This window comes from Vanessa atalanta, chromosome 4 (genome assembly GCF_905147765.1).
Source record: "Vanessa atalanta chromosome 4, ilVanAtal1.2, whole genome shotgun sequence".
In the NCBI taxonomy this organism is placed as follows: Eukaryota; Metazoa; Arthropoda; class Insecta; order Lepidoptera; family Nymphalidae; genus Vanessa; species Vanessa atalanta.
The window spans coordinates 7220267-7237899 of record NC_061874.1 but is presented as its reverse complement, the minus strand read 5'-3'; the positions used below and the strand labels follow the sequence as shown (position 1 = coordinate 7237899).

At 30.3% G+C, this 17633-nt stretch overlaps 1 protein-coding gene across 4 annotated transcripts; it reads left to right on the top strand.

Moving 5' to 3' along the window:
- Nucleotides 1-1854: 1854 nt before the first annotated feature.
- LOC125077579 (insulin-like growth factor I) lies at nt 1855-17551 on the top strand. Of its 4 annotated transcripts, none has more exons than XM_047689534.1 (5): nt 1855-2007; nt 10846-11022; nt 12944-13061; nt 14007-14100; nt 16791-17551. In XM_047689534.1, the coding sequence occupies exons 2-5, from the start codon at nt 10854-10856 to the stop codon at nt 16926-16928; spliced, it is 519 nt and encodes a 172-aa protein (XP_047545490.1). In that variant the 5' UTR covers nt 1855-2007; nt 10846-10853; the 3' UTR covers nt 16929-17551. The 4 variants fall into 4 exon arrangements, with proteins under 4 accessions (XP_047545490.1, XP_047545489.1, XP_047545488.1 ...); XM_047689533.1 differs by having other exon boundaries at nt 14007-14151; XM_047689532.1 differs by having other exon boundaries at nt 14007-14257.
- Nucleotides 17552-17633: the final 82 nt, after the last annotated feature.

The window sequence follows — 17633 nt, the reverse complement described above, 5'->3', positions numbered from 1 at the left end:
GCTTAAAATTAATCATCACAAGGAGATATATCATCCATCCTAAACTCTAACGTGAAGTTGATTGTTGTTGATTTGTACATTTAGGTAAAATATGGTATTCGAAACTAACATCAGTTTCAAGTGTGTTATTTTTTATTTTAATAAATTGTTGCTAAGAACTTTCGTTGGAAACTGTTCAAATATGACGGAAAAAAAGACTTCTAAAGAGAATAACAAAACTCTTTGGTTATATTAATGTTTCCAGGAAAATATAATTTTATTTACATAAGAATTATTTACATTTGAGTATTGTTTTGTAATGAAAATTAAAAATTATCTTAATAAGTAAATAAGATTCTATTGTTATGTTGGTTAGAGAAATGTTGTACTTGGAATATTGTTATTCACTTTAGCGTTCATTGTTGATTTAGGGTGTTTTCGGAAAAAAACGAATCAGATCTGAGAAGAACCGGCGAAAGAAATTCAGCGGAATATTTTTTTCGTCTAAGGTAAATCAGATCTGTTGCACCTTTTGTTTCTAAATTATTTCTAACATAGATTTGACAAATTCTTCATGAACATTGTCAAATAACCGCTATTTCCATATTTAACAAGTCTTAATATTACAATTTTTTTTAAATAAAAATATTATTACACCGAGCCTGGTGAAACCGCGATCAAAAGCTAGTCACAAGACCGTGTAAACACTTGATTTAATTAATTACATCTCATACCTATTATAAATGACAACAGGCGACACAGTTGCACTATGATTAATTATCATTAACACGCAAAGGACTACATCCATCAATATATTGTCACTGTTCCTTTAAATACTACTGCTATATTAAACTCTTCAAGTTATTGTAAAGAAATTGCTATAAATAACTAATGTCAGTGACTTGCTATAGGCGTCTGGTAGACAGCGGCCGTCTCACCGCGGGATATTCCATACCTCAATGTTTACTCACATTGAACATACTCTGAACTTCTAAGTTACGCCATTTCCATTGCTTATTGTACAATCAAAATGGACATAATGTCAATAAAATATTTTTAACCTATTTAAATAACTTGCTTCAAGCTGCAGATATTAATTAAACCACTAATTAAGTACTAAATAACCATTCTAATTATAGTACTGGAAAATGGAAATAAGCGCGCAAGTAACAATCTAGGTCACAAATTATCTTAAAAATAAATCTTCTAAAAGTATGTATGTAGTATTAAATAAAAACTATAATTATGTTGTTTGACATAAGTTTTTAAATAAAAAATCTAAAATGAGAGCCGAGAATACCTACGTTTGTCGTCAATTCTTCTTTGTTTACATAATTAAGTATGATTAAGTTCGTTTCTAAAAATAACAATGAAAACAACAAGCTCTTGTTACATTTGAAATCATTAGTTTGTTGACTCCGCCTAAAGAATATACTATCGAGATAGCAGACTCTAATTGTGATATCGCTGTTTAACTATTGTTTTAATTAACTAACCCAATATTTCATTTGTTTTTTTACAAAAGCATTGTCTTTTAATTATATTATCTAGTCTCTACTTACTAGGTAATGTTATTCGAATATGGAAAATTGGGATATCATTTAAATTTTATGTAGTTAATTAGAAAGATATCATAACTTTTAAATAAAGTTTTGTTTATCGTTATATTTATATACAATAATCAATAAATAATGATATAATAAAGTAAAATCAATAATAACAGTAAAAATGCGACATTTTCCGCGAACAAGGTGTACATGGACACACTTAGTGCACAGTTTTCACGTGTCGAAGGCGCTACGGGCGGGGCGCGACGAGGCGGGGCGTGGTGGGTGCGCACACACCGCCCATCATCAGTTATAAGCGTGAGCGACGTACGCGCTGGTGACAGCGTGAGCAGCGCAACTGAACGACGCTATAGCGTGCGCGGTGCGCCACGACTGCGACCCGATCGAATTTCGCGCGCCGATCAGCGCAAGTGCCCGATTGTGAACAATCATACATCACCAAAATTCCAGGTCTTCAAAGGTAAGACTTAACTATGCATTATCAGTGATTTAATATAAACCCCCCAAATGCTTTTTTATTAAATACATACATATAAAATAAATTCATATGAAAGTGAGAACAAAGTATGCTTCAAGTATAAATGGTGCTTAAATTTTAATACCATAACTTACTCTAGAAAATTGTCAATAAGTTTGTTTTCTTTCAAAATATATTTTAATAAAAAAAATATTATTTCTTAAAATCAATTTGACTATATTATATATAATATGAAGCTAGTCCAAAAGGCTTATAGTGTGATAAAAGTAAATACCGCATTTTTTTCGTGTATATGTTTAAATATTGCATAATTCGTAACTAGCCTATGCACCCAATGGTATACACCATCAGAAACAATATTTAGAAGCCCAAGCAATTCCCTTAATTCTCAGTTTTCCGGTAAACTGTATTCTACAACCTATAACCTCATTTTACCTAACAAAATAATTCGAATTCAACTATTAAATTCCAGGGAATTTCTTTTTTTGAGTCCAGATTTAGAAGTCAATCCGTTATTGATTGTCAGGAACATTTATTCAAATGCTTACGTAAAACTAATCAAATGATAAACTATGATATTTCACTATCTTAATACAAACTCTTAAAAAATTGTAAACAATCTAAAAATATGAAGTTCACAAACCAGGTTTCTATATTCACCCTGCACCAAAGATCTTGACTGCGTGATTGAAGAACACTCATTAATAAAATGTTGCCATGTTTAAATGCTAGGCTGTAAAAGCATTTAACAAAAATAAAGCTACTAAAACAAAGCGGCTTATAAAAATAAATTTCTTTAAAAATGGTCTCATAACATTTGGTATAACAATACATTTATATGATAATTAATATTTCAGACTAAATTTTAAATTTGACGTTTTGTTTTTAGTTTATGACGAACAACCATATAAACTTCCGTCTCTTATTTTATCGCTTAGCAATTAACATTTTATTTTCAAACGCTACAATCATACAAACATTCCATAGGTATGAAATCTAATATTATAAAAGACAAAAAGTCCAATTTATTACCAATTATAACCTCTTAAGTGATGAATTTTCAAAAACGCTGTATCAACTGTGTTTAACTTATGAACGCCTTAAAACACTGATTTACATATTTCTAACATCAGAAAAGGCGAACTTTCATATAAATTGTCATCCCTAAATCACCCTTTAGGAGATAAATTTTATAAATAATCTTTGCTTCATAACCTTTAACGTCCATTTCCATATATCTAAAATTGAAAAAAGAAAACTTGCATACAAACTTATATCCCTAATTTCACCCTTTTAGACAATTAATTTTCAATAATACTGAAACAAACGTCTTCTACTCGAAAAAAAGAAGCCTAAATACCGATCTTCATATTTTTAACCTTAAAAAATGTTGAACTTCTATAAAACTTTCACGCTTTTAGGTAATGAATTTTCAAAAAATCCTTAAATACTGTCTTTAATTCCGATGCTTTTATTGCCGATTTTCATATAAACAACATTAGGAATGACAAATTCCCATACAAAAATTCTTTCCCCATTTAACGCTCTTGAGAGATGAATTTAAAGAAATCCTTAACTAGTTTTCGCCCTGTAAGTTTGTCATTTATTATCTTCTTTTTTTTAATTAAGTACAATCACTTTTCCGTACAATTTTTCGAATATTTTCTTTCTACAAACCTTGTCTTGAAAATAATACAACAAAAAATAATTAGATAAATAGGTGTATCCGCTTTGAAGCTTTAATTCATTTAGACTAAATCTGACCCATAAATAGATTTTTAAAAAAATTAACCTAAAGTTGAAAATCACAGAGTACGTATCACATTTTTAGTTATATAGGTAGAAATTGAAAATGTTTCGCAAAATTTCCACTTACAACTATCGCAATCTCCAATTTCTTCAAATCGAACTTATTATTAACAAATAAATTTGTTTAGCATTGGACAAAGTAACACTGAAACGCTTGCATATATTTTTTCGTGACCGCGTGCACAGGTACGACGACTACCTAATGACAGCTTAAATATAACATTGGGTACATATGTAGGCATGCTTTGTTAGTTTTAATACTACAATCCATAAAAAGCATACAAAGCACTTCAAGATAGAACTTTTATGGTGGAATTAAACTCTGGAGCGTGCATCGTAAATTATCATCGATGCTGCCAAAGCACGTTTACTGGCTAATTATTAAAACCAGGAAAAAATATATTTTTTTTGTTTTAATTTATTCTATATGTTTTTTTTTTCGATTTAAATAACTTAATTATTTTATTGTTCAAAAATTTATTAATTTATAAGTAAAGAGACTGTGACGTATTTACTTTTACTCCTGAGAGTTTGAGGGTTTTTTGGATTGGATTGTTTCCATTAAATAAAGTCCAAATATTTGTCTATAAAAGTAAAAAAAAACTGATAAGAAAACAACCGAAACTGTGATAAATCTTCAACTTTATTAAATTATAGTATAGACATCTTTTTCGCACAGAAGTTTCCATTCAAATACTTATACAATTTAATAAAAATAAGTACCTACCTTCGTTTCTAACAAAGGAAATTTAGACGTTTTCTGGAATTATGTTGTACAACCATAGACATGGCTACAAAATAATTACTGATTCTGTGCCGTTGACTAACAGGCGTAAATATTTTGCGTTTGTTCCTTGTAAAAGGTGGCTAACAATATCCCACAAAGTCATACAATTTTCCCTACTAAGATGATCCGTATGCGGAATCTCAAATTTACACACTATATTTATTTTCCATTTTCTAACCATATCTTTATACACACATATGAATGAAATCAAAACAAAAAAAATGTTATTTAGAAAAAGAAAGAATGCTATTTTTTTTATATTTTCTCTTTTTTTAACTATGCCGTTTAAAATTAGTTACCCTGGGTCAAAGCCAGTTTATTGACACGATAATCCTCAGCACGGATATCAATTTAAGTATCAAATTTCTAGTGACCACATTCGAAAAAAAAGGATGTGACAGACGAACAGACAGTAAAGTATAAAGGTTTCGATAAGCATTAGAAGCCCTAAAAATCGTTATTTATTTACATCATGTAATAAATTTTACTCTACGTTCGGTGGACTATAACGTAACACACGCAAGGATAATACCCATTTTGAAACAGAGCTGCATGGCTATTTTTTATGTAGTGCCTTAGAAATAGAGGCGATAGTCATTTATATATTTAATTATTATATTCATGCAATGAGAAAACAGTAGACGTATATTTCGTAACTTGTTTATTGATTGCCATGGCAACTGGACGTATCTATTTCTTAAGCATCACATATTTACATATCAATTCAAATCAACGGCAAATGCGAATATCCGGCCCGGGAGAACCTGTGACCATAGTTTAAGACATTCACTGTTACTGCGCTAGACCATCGTCAAATGAACTAGGAGTACATTATTTAGCTAAGTCTTGCAGCGAGAAGTGCCCTGTGTGCAAATAGCTCTATTTTAGATTGAAGCTACGTTATCTTTAGACAATTTCCTACCATGAACTGAACACCATTCCAACACAATAAAAAGCCGTACTAAAAACTTAGAACATTTTTATTAGCACATTATAGCGTTATTTTATTATTGTCTAAAACTAAAAAATAAACTGATTCCTTAGCTGTTGTCAATCGAAATCGCTCACAAAGTAATGTAGTAAGCGAAGTGTATGAATCTTATAAGGTCAAATTTTAAATTGGGGTCGGAGGCGTTCATCGAACGGGCATTCTGCTACCTGCGACCTTGCCTATCAGACATTAAATCGAATGTACAGACATCCAATAAAATATTAAAAGCAAGATGACACGAGTCGCGAAATCTTTTAATTAAAACTAATGATAATTTTTGTCAAAACATTATCACAACTGAAATAAATATTTAAAGTTAAACATGTTGAAATCAAATCAAATCTTTGCCGTATCATGTTAATAAAACAATATTACTGATACGAATATATTTAAGCAGACAAAAATAGGAGGGTAATTAATTATAATTTAATAATATGAAAATGAATAATAATTTCAATTACTGTCACTGTTGTGAACTTATAAATAAAATAAACAATAACAACAACATCATACACAAAAAAGATAAGTAGGTACGTTTATATGTTCGTATTTTTATGTTTCATATTTCTTTTAATGGAATTATAATAAAAAATATAATTTACCTACTTATTTATGAATTGTTAACATTGAGATGTACACGAAATGTATTCAAATCAAAATAAAACATGGCTATTGTACAAATTATGGCAGATTGAATGGTGGCAAGAATGCTAGCGGCAAATCGTCGATGACTCGCAAATCACAAATTTAATTGTGGTGGTGTGGTTGTGGTGGTATTAAGACCGGGTATCGTCTAAAGTTTTTGCATTGTTACACCAAGCTATTTCAACTTAAAACGCCACTAGGATTTCTTTTTTAATTATTATAAAAGTTTTTAATTTATTTTTACAATTAAGTACAAATAGGTAACATCTATTTAGAAGGAAAGAAATATTTGCTGCCCGTTTTTGTTTATTTTATTAATCGTGTTTCTGTTACAAATATGAAACAGACTTATGTAATTTTTATTAACCTATTAAAACATATAAATAAATAAATTAATTTATTTGGTGCTAGAGTATCAGCGTGTGTACGAAGGCACTGACCGCTGCCGCGAAACGTCAATTGGGAGAGCCGACGATACACTTGACCCCGCAACTCTTGAATTACCTATCGTCTGCTTATTCGCACTACCGTGTCTTGTTGCTAAGCATTTATAAGACACAGGTACACACACTAGGCACATATGAACGCAAATCTAAAGTATTTTTTCTTTATTTCTTAGACTTGTAAACTATTTCATTTATTTCACAGCTCACTGAGTTATACAAAAGTATACAAACAAGATTTTTTTATTATGTTAATGATGATTATATAAATAACAAATAGGATTGTAAAAGTTTTTGTAATTCAATGTATAAATAAAAATTAAATTACTAAATATTTTAAAACTTATTATAATAATTGCATATCTTTAATACCTAATCTTTTTTTTTATTCTGCATTATTATCTTAGGTATAATTTTAAATAACAATCCAATCATAAGTGTTGATTTAAACGGCTGCGGCTTTATATTTGTTCAAATATGGTACTCAAAGTTTATTGACTAAAGCAGTGGTAGTTGGCAAGGCTGCAGATCAAGATGTAATTATTCAATCGAGTGCACGAGCACCGAAGCGAGCATTCATCAGACACTGTGGGATCTCTAGGGTTACCAAAAACTGTAATAGGAATAATATTATACCTACTCGTTTACGCTAAAAACATTTCACCTCTAAATAATAACATCACAGTTTTCGTAAATAATTTGAGTCTTACTGCTGATTAAAATAATCTAAACTCTAAATATAAAACTATAATTTTTACTCTACGGCGATTCTTTAATAATAATTCAAGAGATAATATAATTCAAGGATAACTTTATGTAAAAGCCCTATGAAAGAGGTCAACGCAAGGCGCGGTAAAGCGAGTTAGAAACGGCGAGTGCACGCATCTTGCATGTGACCGATTGACTGCCTCTGACACAGTACTTGGTATACACGCTCACTACTAACTCACTAACAACTTTTCATTGCACCATCTATCGTAATTTAGACTTCAGTGTGTAAATACAATCGACTTACACTGTAATTTATAAAAGTATAACACTATATTTGTTATCTCTCCCAATACCTATTGTAAAACTAACCTAACTCAATGTTTATAATATTTTATATGTAAATGAATGCAAAAATTAATTACTTACTTGTAATCAATTATGATAAAGTATTCTGCTAACATAAATGGCATAGTTCTATGGAATGTTGTTTAAAATCACGTGGCTTTTTTATAAGGCGGTTATATAATTATTGTTCTTATAATACTGACCTACTGTAGAATTGTGTCATTGAAGTTATTTTTAAACAGAATCGTATGATTGGCTTAATGCATCGTATATGCTTGGGGGAGATAAATTGATTAGGACTAAAAATAACGACTTCAATAAGGTAGTTTGTCTCCCTTATACTTAGTAACAAATTCTAAGAATTATCGTTTGCTTGGAAAAGGCAGCTCCGTAAACTCTTCGCTTGCATTTTGCGCTTATAAGTATGTATTTCGCGCTCGGTTGTGCATGACCTTCATAAAACAAAAGGCAGAAAAATATAAAAAACATAGCAATGCATGATGGTGACGATTCGATCTGATACTGCACCCACCCTATACTATTCTTGGAATGGCACTTAAGGAAAGGAAGAAGCTGATTTGCATTTTTATGAATGATGAAGGTTAACACATTCATTTGTCTCGTTATATTATATTTACCGCTAAACATTTGGCTCACTTGATAATTTAAAAAAAATGAAATTTACATTTTTAAATACCTAATGAAACGTACAGGTTTACATCAATGTATTAAAATGTGTAACAAAATAGGTAATTGCAAATGATCATTTATTTATTTGTTGATACATAAGCTACATCCGTTTTCACGCGCAAATGAGGTACAGCAAGGTATACATATGTATATAGACAATTTATGGCACACTAAGTAAACAGGAAAAACAACTAAAAACAAACAATATATGTATTTTTTTTTAAATTACAAGTGCATACAAAATTGTAAAAAATAAACGGACATCAAACCATTAAAAAAACATAATATAATTATCTTGAGCAATACGCCGTACATCAACGCAAATGGTAACGCACACCAGCCAAGTATAAAACTATCCTCCGTTATACCAAACAGTATTTTCCTTAAGGATTACCAGCCACTGGCAACTGACACGAGCTCCTTATCTTATTTCCTATTTTGAGGGCGGAAACTTTTATTAGCGCGCCTTGTGGTTTAAAACCGATTCGTCTGCCGTTACGGCAAACGGAATTTTTTTTTCTCCCCGTCACCACCACTCTCCGGTCCCTTGCGCTAGGCGCGTATACTACTTTATATACTTCCTTCCTTCATATTAAGAATAATATATTTGTTATATTAACAATACTCTTAAGTTACTATTTATTATACTCCATATGTAGTTATTGGTTTTCATGTAAGATATTATTTTATGTATTTCTTAAGGCAAAATACTAGTTCTTTGCTTACATAACATGGTTATTTTATTTACATAATTGTAAAAGTTTCACAATAACGATCGCGGTTCTCGGAACGCCTGTATATTTTATAACAAACTAACTAACTTGTAAAGTAAAATTAACAGGCACTACACGTGCTTGGTTGCAATATTTAATTTTATTAAACTTTATAGCATATTTGAAAATAATATTTTAATGCGTTTATTTTTTATTACAAAACAATTATCGAGAAATATCGTATTTGCTAAATAGTTTATGAACTATTTTCTTTTTCATATAAACCTCTTCAATTGTGTTTAAATAAATAAAATATGAAATTAAATTAAGTTTTCCTTATGTCTTGCCGTAAGGATTTATCTCTGGGAGAGACCATAATCATATGTCTTCTCCTTCTTGGGTTACCTCTCCGACTAGCGAAGATTGGCAGTCAGTTTCGTATATTCGACTATATTATAACACACACACATATTATAATGGTGGATTTGATATCTGAGAAGATTATCACACCCTACTTCGTGCGAAGCACGAAAATTTAAATGATGAATAAGATTTTACGAATTAAATTAAATCGTTTATTTTTTTGATTTTTGAGTTTTTTCCTGAAGTTGTGTACCTAAATACTAAATCTTATCAATGACAATGAGATAAAAATAGATAATTTTACTACTTTTTAATAACATGGTATACTTTTTTACGTTAGATATCAAAAAATACTAAACTTCGCATTCGCTTATAAAAACTTTTAACTAATGGAAAAAGCTATATTGTAGTTCAGTGCATGTGAAACAATATATTAGAAACGATTTATTTTCACATTATATATTGAAACGTTGCATTCGCTTAACTAGCTTACATTCAAATATAGAATTAACTATTATTATTACTCGCTTTTAAATTTAGAACTAACTAAAAGCCACACGATTAACGGCTACTTAAAGAGCTCCTTAGTATGGATTTCAATAAGTTAATTTTTAGGGTCGATTAATAGCTCAATAGATTGCATTCATTACCATTAAAGTTAACTATAGCAAAACCGTCACTTTATCTAATATAAATATTATTATATAATATTTTTGAGAACTCGTTAGCAGCATAAAACGATTTGGAGCATTGAAATGAATGGGTCATTCTATTCTACTAAAAGTGCATTATATTACCAAAGTGATAGCTTCACTTAGGAAATGAAAATTGTATAATTTATGTATTGTATCCGCTATCCTCAGTATAGTATCAGGGCGGAGCCCATATCATATTACACTTACCCTTCGGTATAAAAGCGTTTAAACTTCTCGAGTTACGCACACTCGCAGCTCAGATTACAGAAACATACGTTTAAAAAAAGACGCTTCAAACGATTGCTAAGCTTCCGCAATATTTTATAAGGTTACTTGTTAAAATTTATTAATTAAACCCTTTTAAATCGTTACTTTGTTTATTTTTTTAATAACGACAATAAGTAACATTTTTCGTGCCCATATGAAAAAGTAAATTTTGTATGTAAAAGTCTTATCACACGTATTTCTTGGACAAAATAAAAATAATTAATAAACTTACTTACTGGAATAAATATTGACACCAATGAATCCAGAAATATAATTTAGTTTTTTAAACTAAAACAAAAAAAAATGACTGATCGGTAATTAGTGTCTTGATTTAAAACTTACAGTTTGACGTTTTTTACAGATAACAATATGTTGGCGAAGAAGTTAATGCATATATCTGTTTTTGGACTGGCGATGTTATGGGACTGGAAGAGCGAAGCTGCCACGGCGGCGGTAAAACTGTGTGGCCGCCAGCTCGGAGACATCATGAGCAGAGTCTGCCACGAGTACAATAGCCCTACTTGGGATGCACCTACAGGTAAATGTATAATGCTTTTTTTTTATATTAGTGAATTATTGCATAATGTTTTGCTGTAAATAAGCATTTTATTTAAAATTATTTTTAAATGTCATGAATTTTCATTAATTTATACTTAAATAAGCCTTACGTAATATCCAAACATAGAATACATGAGAAAAAGATATACTTATAGGAACTAATCTGATTCAAAAATGTGCACGTGCTGAGTTAAAAAATAGAGCAGCGGTTTTACGCACAAAACGCTACAGCGATAGCTCAAATTCAGGTTATCAAAACACTAAAATACAATCACGCATTGTTTTTAAGAAGTATATTATAATGTTTTATGTATATTTGTGTCTGGTATATAATGTTTACTATCAAATATACTGAAATTCTAAATCATTAAACCTACATTAACCATAACAATAATATCCGCTTAACAACAGCAATTAATATTAACCGCTATTAAGAAGGTCGCTTCGTCTGATTGTATAATATTGTCAAGTTGAAAAAGATATCGATAGTTAGTATATTGTATTTATCAAAATAAAAATAATATGTATGTTTTTTTCACCTTTCTTATTTATCAGTTTCGGTAAATGTATTGAAACATTTTATTCTGAGAAGAAATGAGGCATATAAAATATATGATAATATACTTCTAATTTATAAAGTTATTAGAAACTAATAAATCTTCGAATCCTTGGCCCGTTTTAAAACCATGATATTGAAAAGGATTCGAGATAGGATATACGTACATCTTAACCATAGGTCGTAGGTTCAAATAATAACTATTTATTTCACATATGAACACCATTATGGTATATAAATATTGATGAGAAGAAAAATAGCGCGTTAAACTTAGCAATTATCAGGATAATATGTAAAAGAAAGCTGTTAACTAATATTTTTTTAATATCTAAAAATATATCACTCACTTTAAGCGATAAATATTTTAATAAAATAACACACACTAAGGTATGCGGAGTATACACTATTATTAAGTTTATGAGTTTTGTATAAAAAATTTTTACGTGGAACGTTCATTAATAAATTTACAATATGTGCTTCTATAAGTAAACATTATATTTGGTACACTGTGACTATTTTTTGTTACTTACCAGTCATGTTATTTCCTCATTTCTAATCGTTAGTATTCCATAAATATTCATCTCAATATTACGGACCAACAGATGTATCAAATAATAAATTAATCACAAAAAAAAATCGATACAAAATTAATTATTTTATATTTTTGTACACATTTGTTGCCACAAACTTTTAGATGTGGATACCACTAAACATCTACTAAGACTATTTACCTTTTTCTTTAGATGATACTATTTTTACAAGTAAAATAATAATAGCCTCAAAGATACCATAAAGGCACTGTCCGGCATTGATAGAAATATATAAATGTATATTTTTATCATCGCATCATGCGACCTCTTGAATGTTTACATCTAATACTTAATCGCAGGAAAAACAACTGCCAACACACTTACCCTCTTATTTAATAGTGACCCCACATACACATAATATCAGTCCAGAGTGCCACGGATCGGTTTCGTGATATGTAACATTCACATATGAGCCAAGGACGTCGATAGGCGTCAATATTGTGGAATTTTCCAAACGAAAAATAGGCTAATGTATAATATACGACGTAAGATATATTGATAAATAGTTTTTTATAGTGTTTTGATTCACAGTTTTTTTTTATGTCAATCGTAATATTTGTCAAAATATTTAATGAACCATGCAAAAGGACTCTCGGTATTATAATATAAAAATATTCAACGAATATATGTAAAAAAAAAATAAGGGAGGATTTTACGAGGGATAATTACGGTTAAAAAAGACATAATAATAGTACCTAATACACATAATACTAAAAAAATATTCAAAACCGGTAACCTTATAATAATTTCGGCAGTGGTAGAGCAACCAGCTGCATTGGTGAGAAGAAGAAGACGAACTGGAATCGCAGATGAGTGCTGTGTTTTCGGATGTACTTGGGAACAGCTTACTGCATATTGCGCAATTAGTGCCAAGTAAGTTACTTCCTCATAAAATATATTTAAAATAATTACCTCTTATCTTTATCGAGGATTTGGTTATCCAAGGACTGGGTTTAATTTGTGTAAAATAAAATGGAGAAAAGTACGATAGTAATTCAATCCTAGTGTTATGATAAATAAATTATATAAAGTAGATTAATTATAACAAGTTGAATTGAAGTTAATAAAAAATTTTACACAATTCGCATAGAAATATGATCATTGTTCCATAAAGAAAAATAAATTGTGATGCACAAATATTGTCCATGCATAAGAATTGAATAAAGTAAAACAAAAATATCAATCTTCTAAAATAATAATTTACGGTTTAATTTACTAAATACCCAATCTCTATTGCAATCGAAGAAAGAGTAAAAGTAAACAAACCTAAGATTTGCATACTCCATGCAAATTTGCTAATAGCTTTGCTACAGTACCCAATACTAGTTCTTGATTAATATATCTTTATTTATAATTTAACACTTTTCCACTTATGTCCACTTTAATTTTAATTTCAAAGTTTTGATATTAATATAGCCATTTTTTCACGAATTCATTATGAAAAAGTAGCATAAATTATTCAAGATCTTGCCCAATAACATCACGACATTTCAACGTCAAAGCTACAGCAAAAATAGAGCATAACATTCGTTATACTTATATAAAAATAAAAAAAAAGTTAAATTAAGAAAATTCAATCACTGATTAGGTCGTGAAACTGGACCGACGAGGTTTGTGGGTTCAATCCGAGCAAACATTACTGAATTGTACTATGTTTAAATAATTCATCGTCACACTACCTACATGAGACTCCTCAAAGTTAAAGAGGCCTTAACTTAACTACTTACTTAACTTTAGTATGTCCAATTGCATTTTATTTACGACACTTAATCTGACTTATAATCCTGTCTATAAATCAATATAATATGAACCAAACAGATCTGAATCGCCGCTGGATTCCATGGAAGCACACATGATCGCGGACCGATCGGCGGAGGCGGAAGCGGAGGCGGCGGTTGTTTCTCCGGCTGTGGTAGGCAAGGAGTGGTCTACAAGCGGAGAGACGGGGAGCTCTCGGCGCGAGGTGGGACGCGGTCGCAGTCGCGGGTACGGGCGCGCGAGGGCGCGAGGGCGCCGTTGTTGGTGCCGGCGCAAGAGGCGCTCGGGCCGACGGCGATCCTCACTCATGGGTAACATGGTGTGTCTCACCTTTGCCGTGTTCTTGTTCTCTTTTCTTTGTGTATATTGGTGGTCAGAGCTAGTGCTAATACTAAGTGCTGGCGGTTCAAAGTCAAACAAAGCATATAGTTAACGGGAAATAAAAATCATTTTTACATTCATTTAAAACAAATTACTTGGTGGTAGGGCTTTGTGCAAGCCCGGATGGATAGATACTACCCTCTCATCAGATATTTACCGGCAAACAACAATACCAAGTATTGTTGTGTTCCGGTTTGAAGGGTAAGTGAGCCAGTGTAACTACAGACACAAGGAACATAACATCTTAGTTCCCAAGGTTGGTGGCGCATTGGTGATGTAAGGAATGTTTAATATTTCTTATAGCGCCATGGTCGATGGACGGTGGTGACTACTTAACATCAGGTGGCCCATATGCTCGGCAATTTTTACCATAAAAAAACGCTGGTTCCTATTTAAAACATAAATATATATGAAAAATAATATATTTATAAACATCATGATATATAATAATGTAATTATTTTATTATCAATTATGAATCACCTACCAATATACACAATGTTTAAAATATGATTATAGGTGCTAAAATACTCGTTGCGATAAATTTAATATAAAGTACATTAGTTGGTCTTTTAAAAATGCTTTTAACAAAAAACACCAATTTGTAATAAAATATTAGTTAAATATGGACAACGAGAATATAATTTCTCGAATATCTCTGAACGAATAATACTGTATTTAATTGTGAAGCGATAAAATTGTTCGGACAACAAAAACAAAAGAGAACATGAAAACGGCTACTAACACTCATATTAACGCTTTCGCATGTTTACTAATAATGTCACGTAACAAAATCAATCATTATATTGGGGCCTAATTACATGATAAGATGATAAGATTCAATAGATATAAAATAGTTTACCAGTCGAATATTTGTTTTAAAAAAAATTGACACCATAGGTTACGGATTTAAACAAAATTAAATACACTTTATATACTTTAATAAGATAAAAAATATTCAATTATGTAATAATATTATTTAAAAAAAAAAACCATATTATTTTAGAAATAAGTGATAACAAACGACAATCACTTTAATTTTTTTTTTAATAATATCAACATATCATAATGATAGGTGATGTTTATCTTAGTTGCTATAGTTCTCACATATTTATTTGTTTCGATCTGAGTGGGTGTACCCCATAGATAATACACTAGCTAGTGTACCCGGAAACACTCGTAACCACGAATCCAGATATTTGGTAACACTTCGTATTTATAATCATCGTCACACCAAACCTCTTATTTGTATCGGGTTGTCGGTATGAAAATTAAGTTTTTAACATTTTCACAAGTAATGTGAACTATCACAGCCATATGAAAAATATTTTGTCGAAGTGATCGAACCGCTTTCCAAGTTCCGATAGTGAAATTATAATACATACATATATGGAAAAACACAACTGACACCGCCCATCCGAATCGTATTTTATTTACTAAAGAGCCACTTTTAGAGTTCATATGATATACCTAATTCGCAAAATAAATAACCAATTTTAACAGTAAATCATACCCAATTAACCACAAAAGAGCCTTACCAGGTTTTTCTTGACCTTTCTCTACGCTATATTGTGTGTACACAACAATATACACAAAAATGAAGATATTTTTATACTCGAGTATTTAATTGTTACATTTTTTATCATTATTTTTTAAATAAAAAAAATAATGCCCCGAATACTGATATTTATCCCTCCTTTTAAGCTTACTCACTTAAGTTAGGGTACGACAATGATTCAGGATCGACACTGACTTTTTACATCGCTAGGTAGGTAGGTAGGTGGTAAACCATTGTGCTATTAACGCTTAACGCTTATTTTAAGCTATTTAAATTATTTACTCACAATACTCTCCAATAATATTATACCATACTTTCCTTTTTTTTAAATAATTGGTTACGAACGTATCCCGAATTAAAATGACCGAAAACCAACTCGCGTAAGCTATATCGGGTCGTTACTTAAAATATAAATATAATGGTATAATAACTATAATCATTTATATAGGTACAAATTTCTGATATAGAAAAAATAAACAAAATGCCCGAATAATATATCATGTAAAATTTTCAACAAATACATATATTTACAATAGGTACTTAATTTTATATTTCTTTAAATATATTTTATGATTACGAAAAGATTTTTTTTCATAAGTCATTAACTAATCACGAGGCCATAATATGGGTGTAATTTAAAAGAACTAAGATCATTAACACTATATGCCTATTTCGATGATGTATTTAGTGGTTATAAATAACATAATGTATTACTAACGTAAATCTTAAGTAATTAACTTTACCTACCAGTCACAATACGGACGCAATTATTGAGTTTATATCAGGTTACTATCAAATCTGCGAGCAATTAATTAAACTACCATGACCTTTGCTCTCTGGATCCAAACAAGTTCTGTTTAAGTTTATTGATAAAATAACAAATTACAATGCATTTTTTTCCTTACAGGAGCTCATAAAAGGTGCCGTGCGCGCTGCGCCCGTATTGGGAACAGTGTCGCCCCTACTGACGTGGGGCAGAACCCTGAACACTGACTTGCCATCGATTGAACGAGATCGATATGCATATGTTGCAGTCTACACATAAATTAATCGACAGCCGATAAAAACGAGCAAAGTAAACAACATGCAATCACTCGCTTGCATTTGGTGCAGCGACCCGGTGTTCCCTAGGTCAATGTTAGGAAATATGAGTAAACAAATATTAATTGAAATATGACATACGTAAGTTTTAGATGAAAGGCAAAATTTGGTCAGAATTTAAAATAGTTATATATATATACGTAACAAGTACCTTCCTTGCAATGTGTTCAAATAACTAGCATTAATATAATGTTTACCTAATAGATAGATAATTTTTAAAACTTACATCATTACAAATTTCTGTATTCACTTGCATGGTTAACAGACTTAAGGTTATAAACTGACCACTAAACTCATTTTGTCTTTTCTTTTACATTATAGAAAAAACTTACTATTTAATTATATATTGTATTGATGTCATAAAAATTCATAGTATTTATTATTCACTGTAAATGATACCTCACTTTACTGATTTTTAATATATCTTATTGCGAATAAATACTATAAGCGAGAATATTGTATTCCAGGTTCTATTTATGCTTTAATTTTGTAAAACCTTTGTGTAAAAAATATATTTAAGCTGTCTGCAATAGAATGGAGCACCATAATAGATACATTATGAAATTATGAATATTTTATTTTCTAAGGTTTATGTAACTAATCACCTACCACATAAGATTTAAAGATCTCTAATGAATCTGTGATAATT

What these genes read in the sequence shown, in the direction of transcription:
- LOC125077579 (XM_047689531.1), top strand. Translation starts at nt 10,854, where the DNA reads ATGTTGGCGAAGAAGTTAATGCATATATCTGTTTTTGGACTGGCGATG. An exon ending in TACTTGGGATGCACCTACAG is followed by an intron (nt 11,023 to 12,943) that starts GTAAATGTATAA and finishes TAATTTCGGCAG; the next exon opens with TGGTAGAGCAACCAGCTGCA. An exon ending in CCTCACTCATGGGTAACATG is followed by an intron (nt 14,266 to 16,790) that starts GTGTGTCTCACC and finishes TTTTCCTTACAG; the next exon opens with GAGCTCATAAAAGGTGCCGT.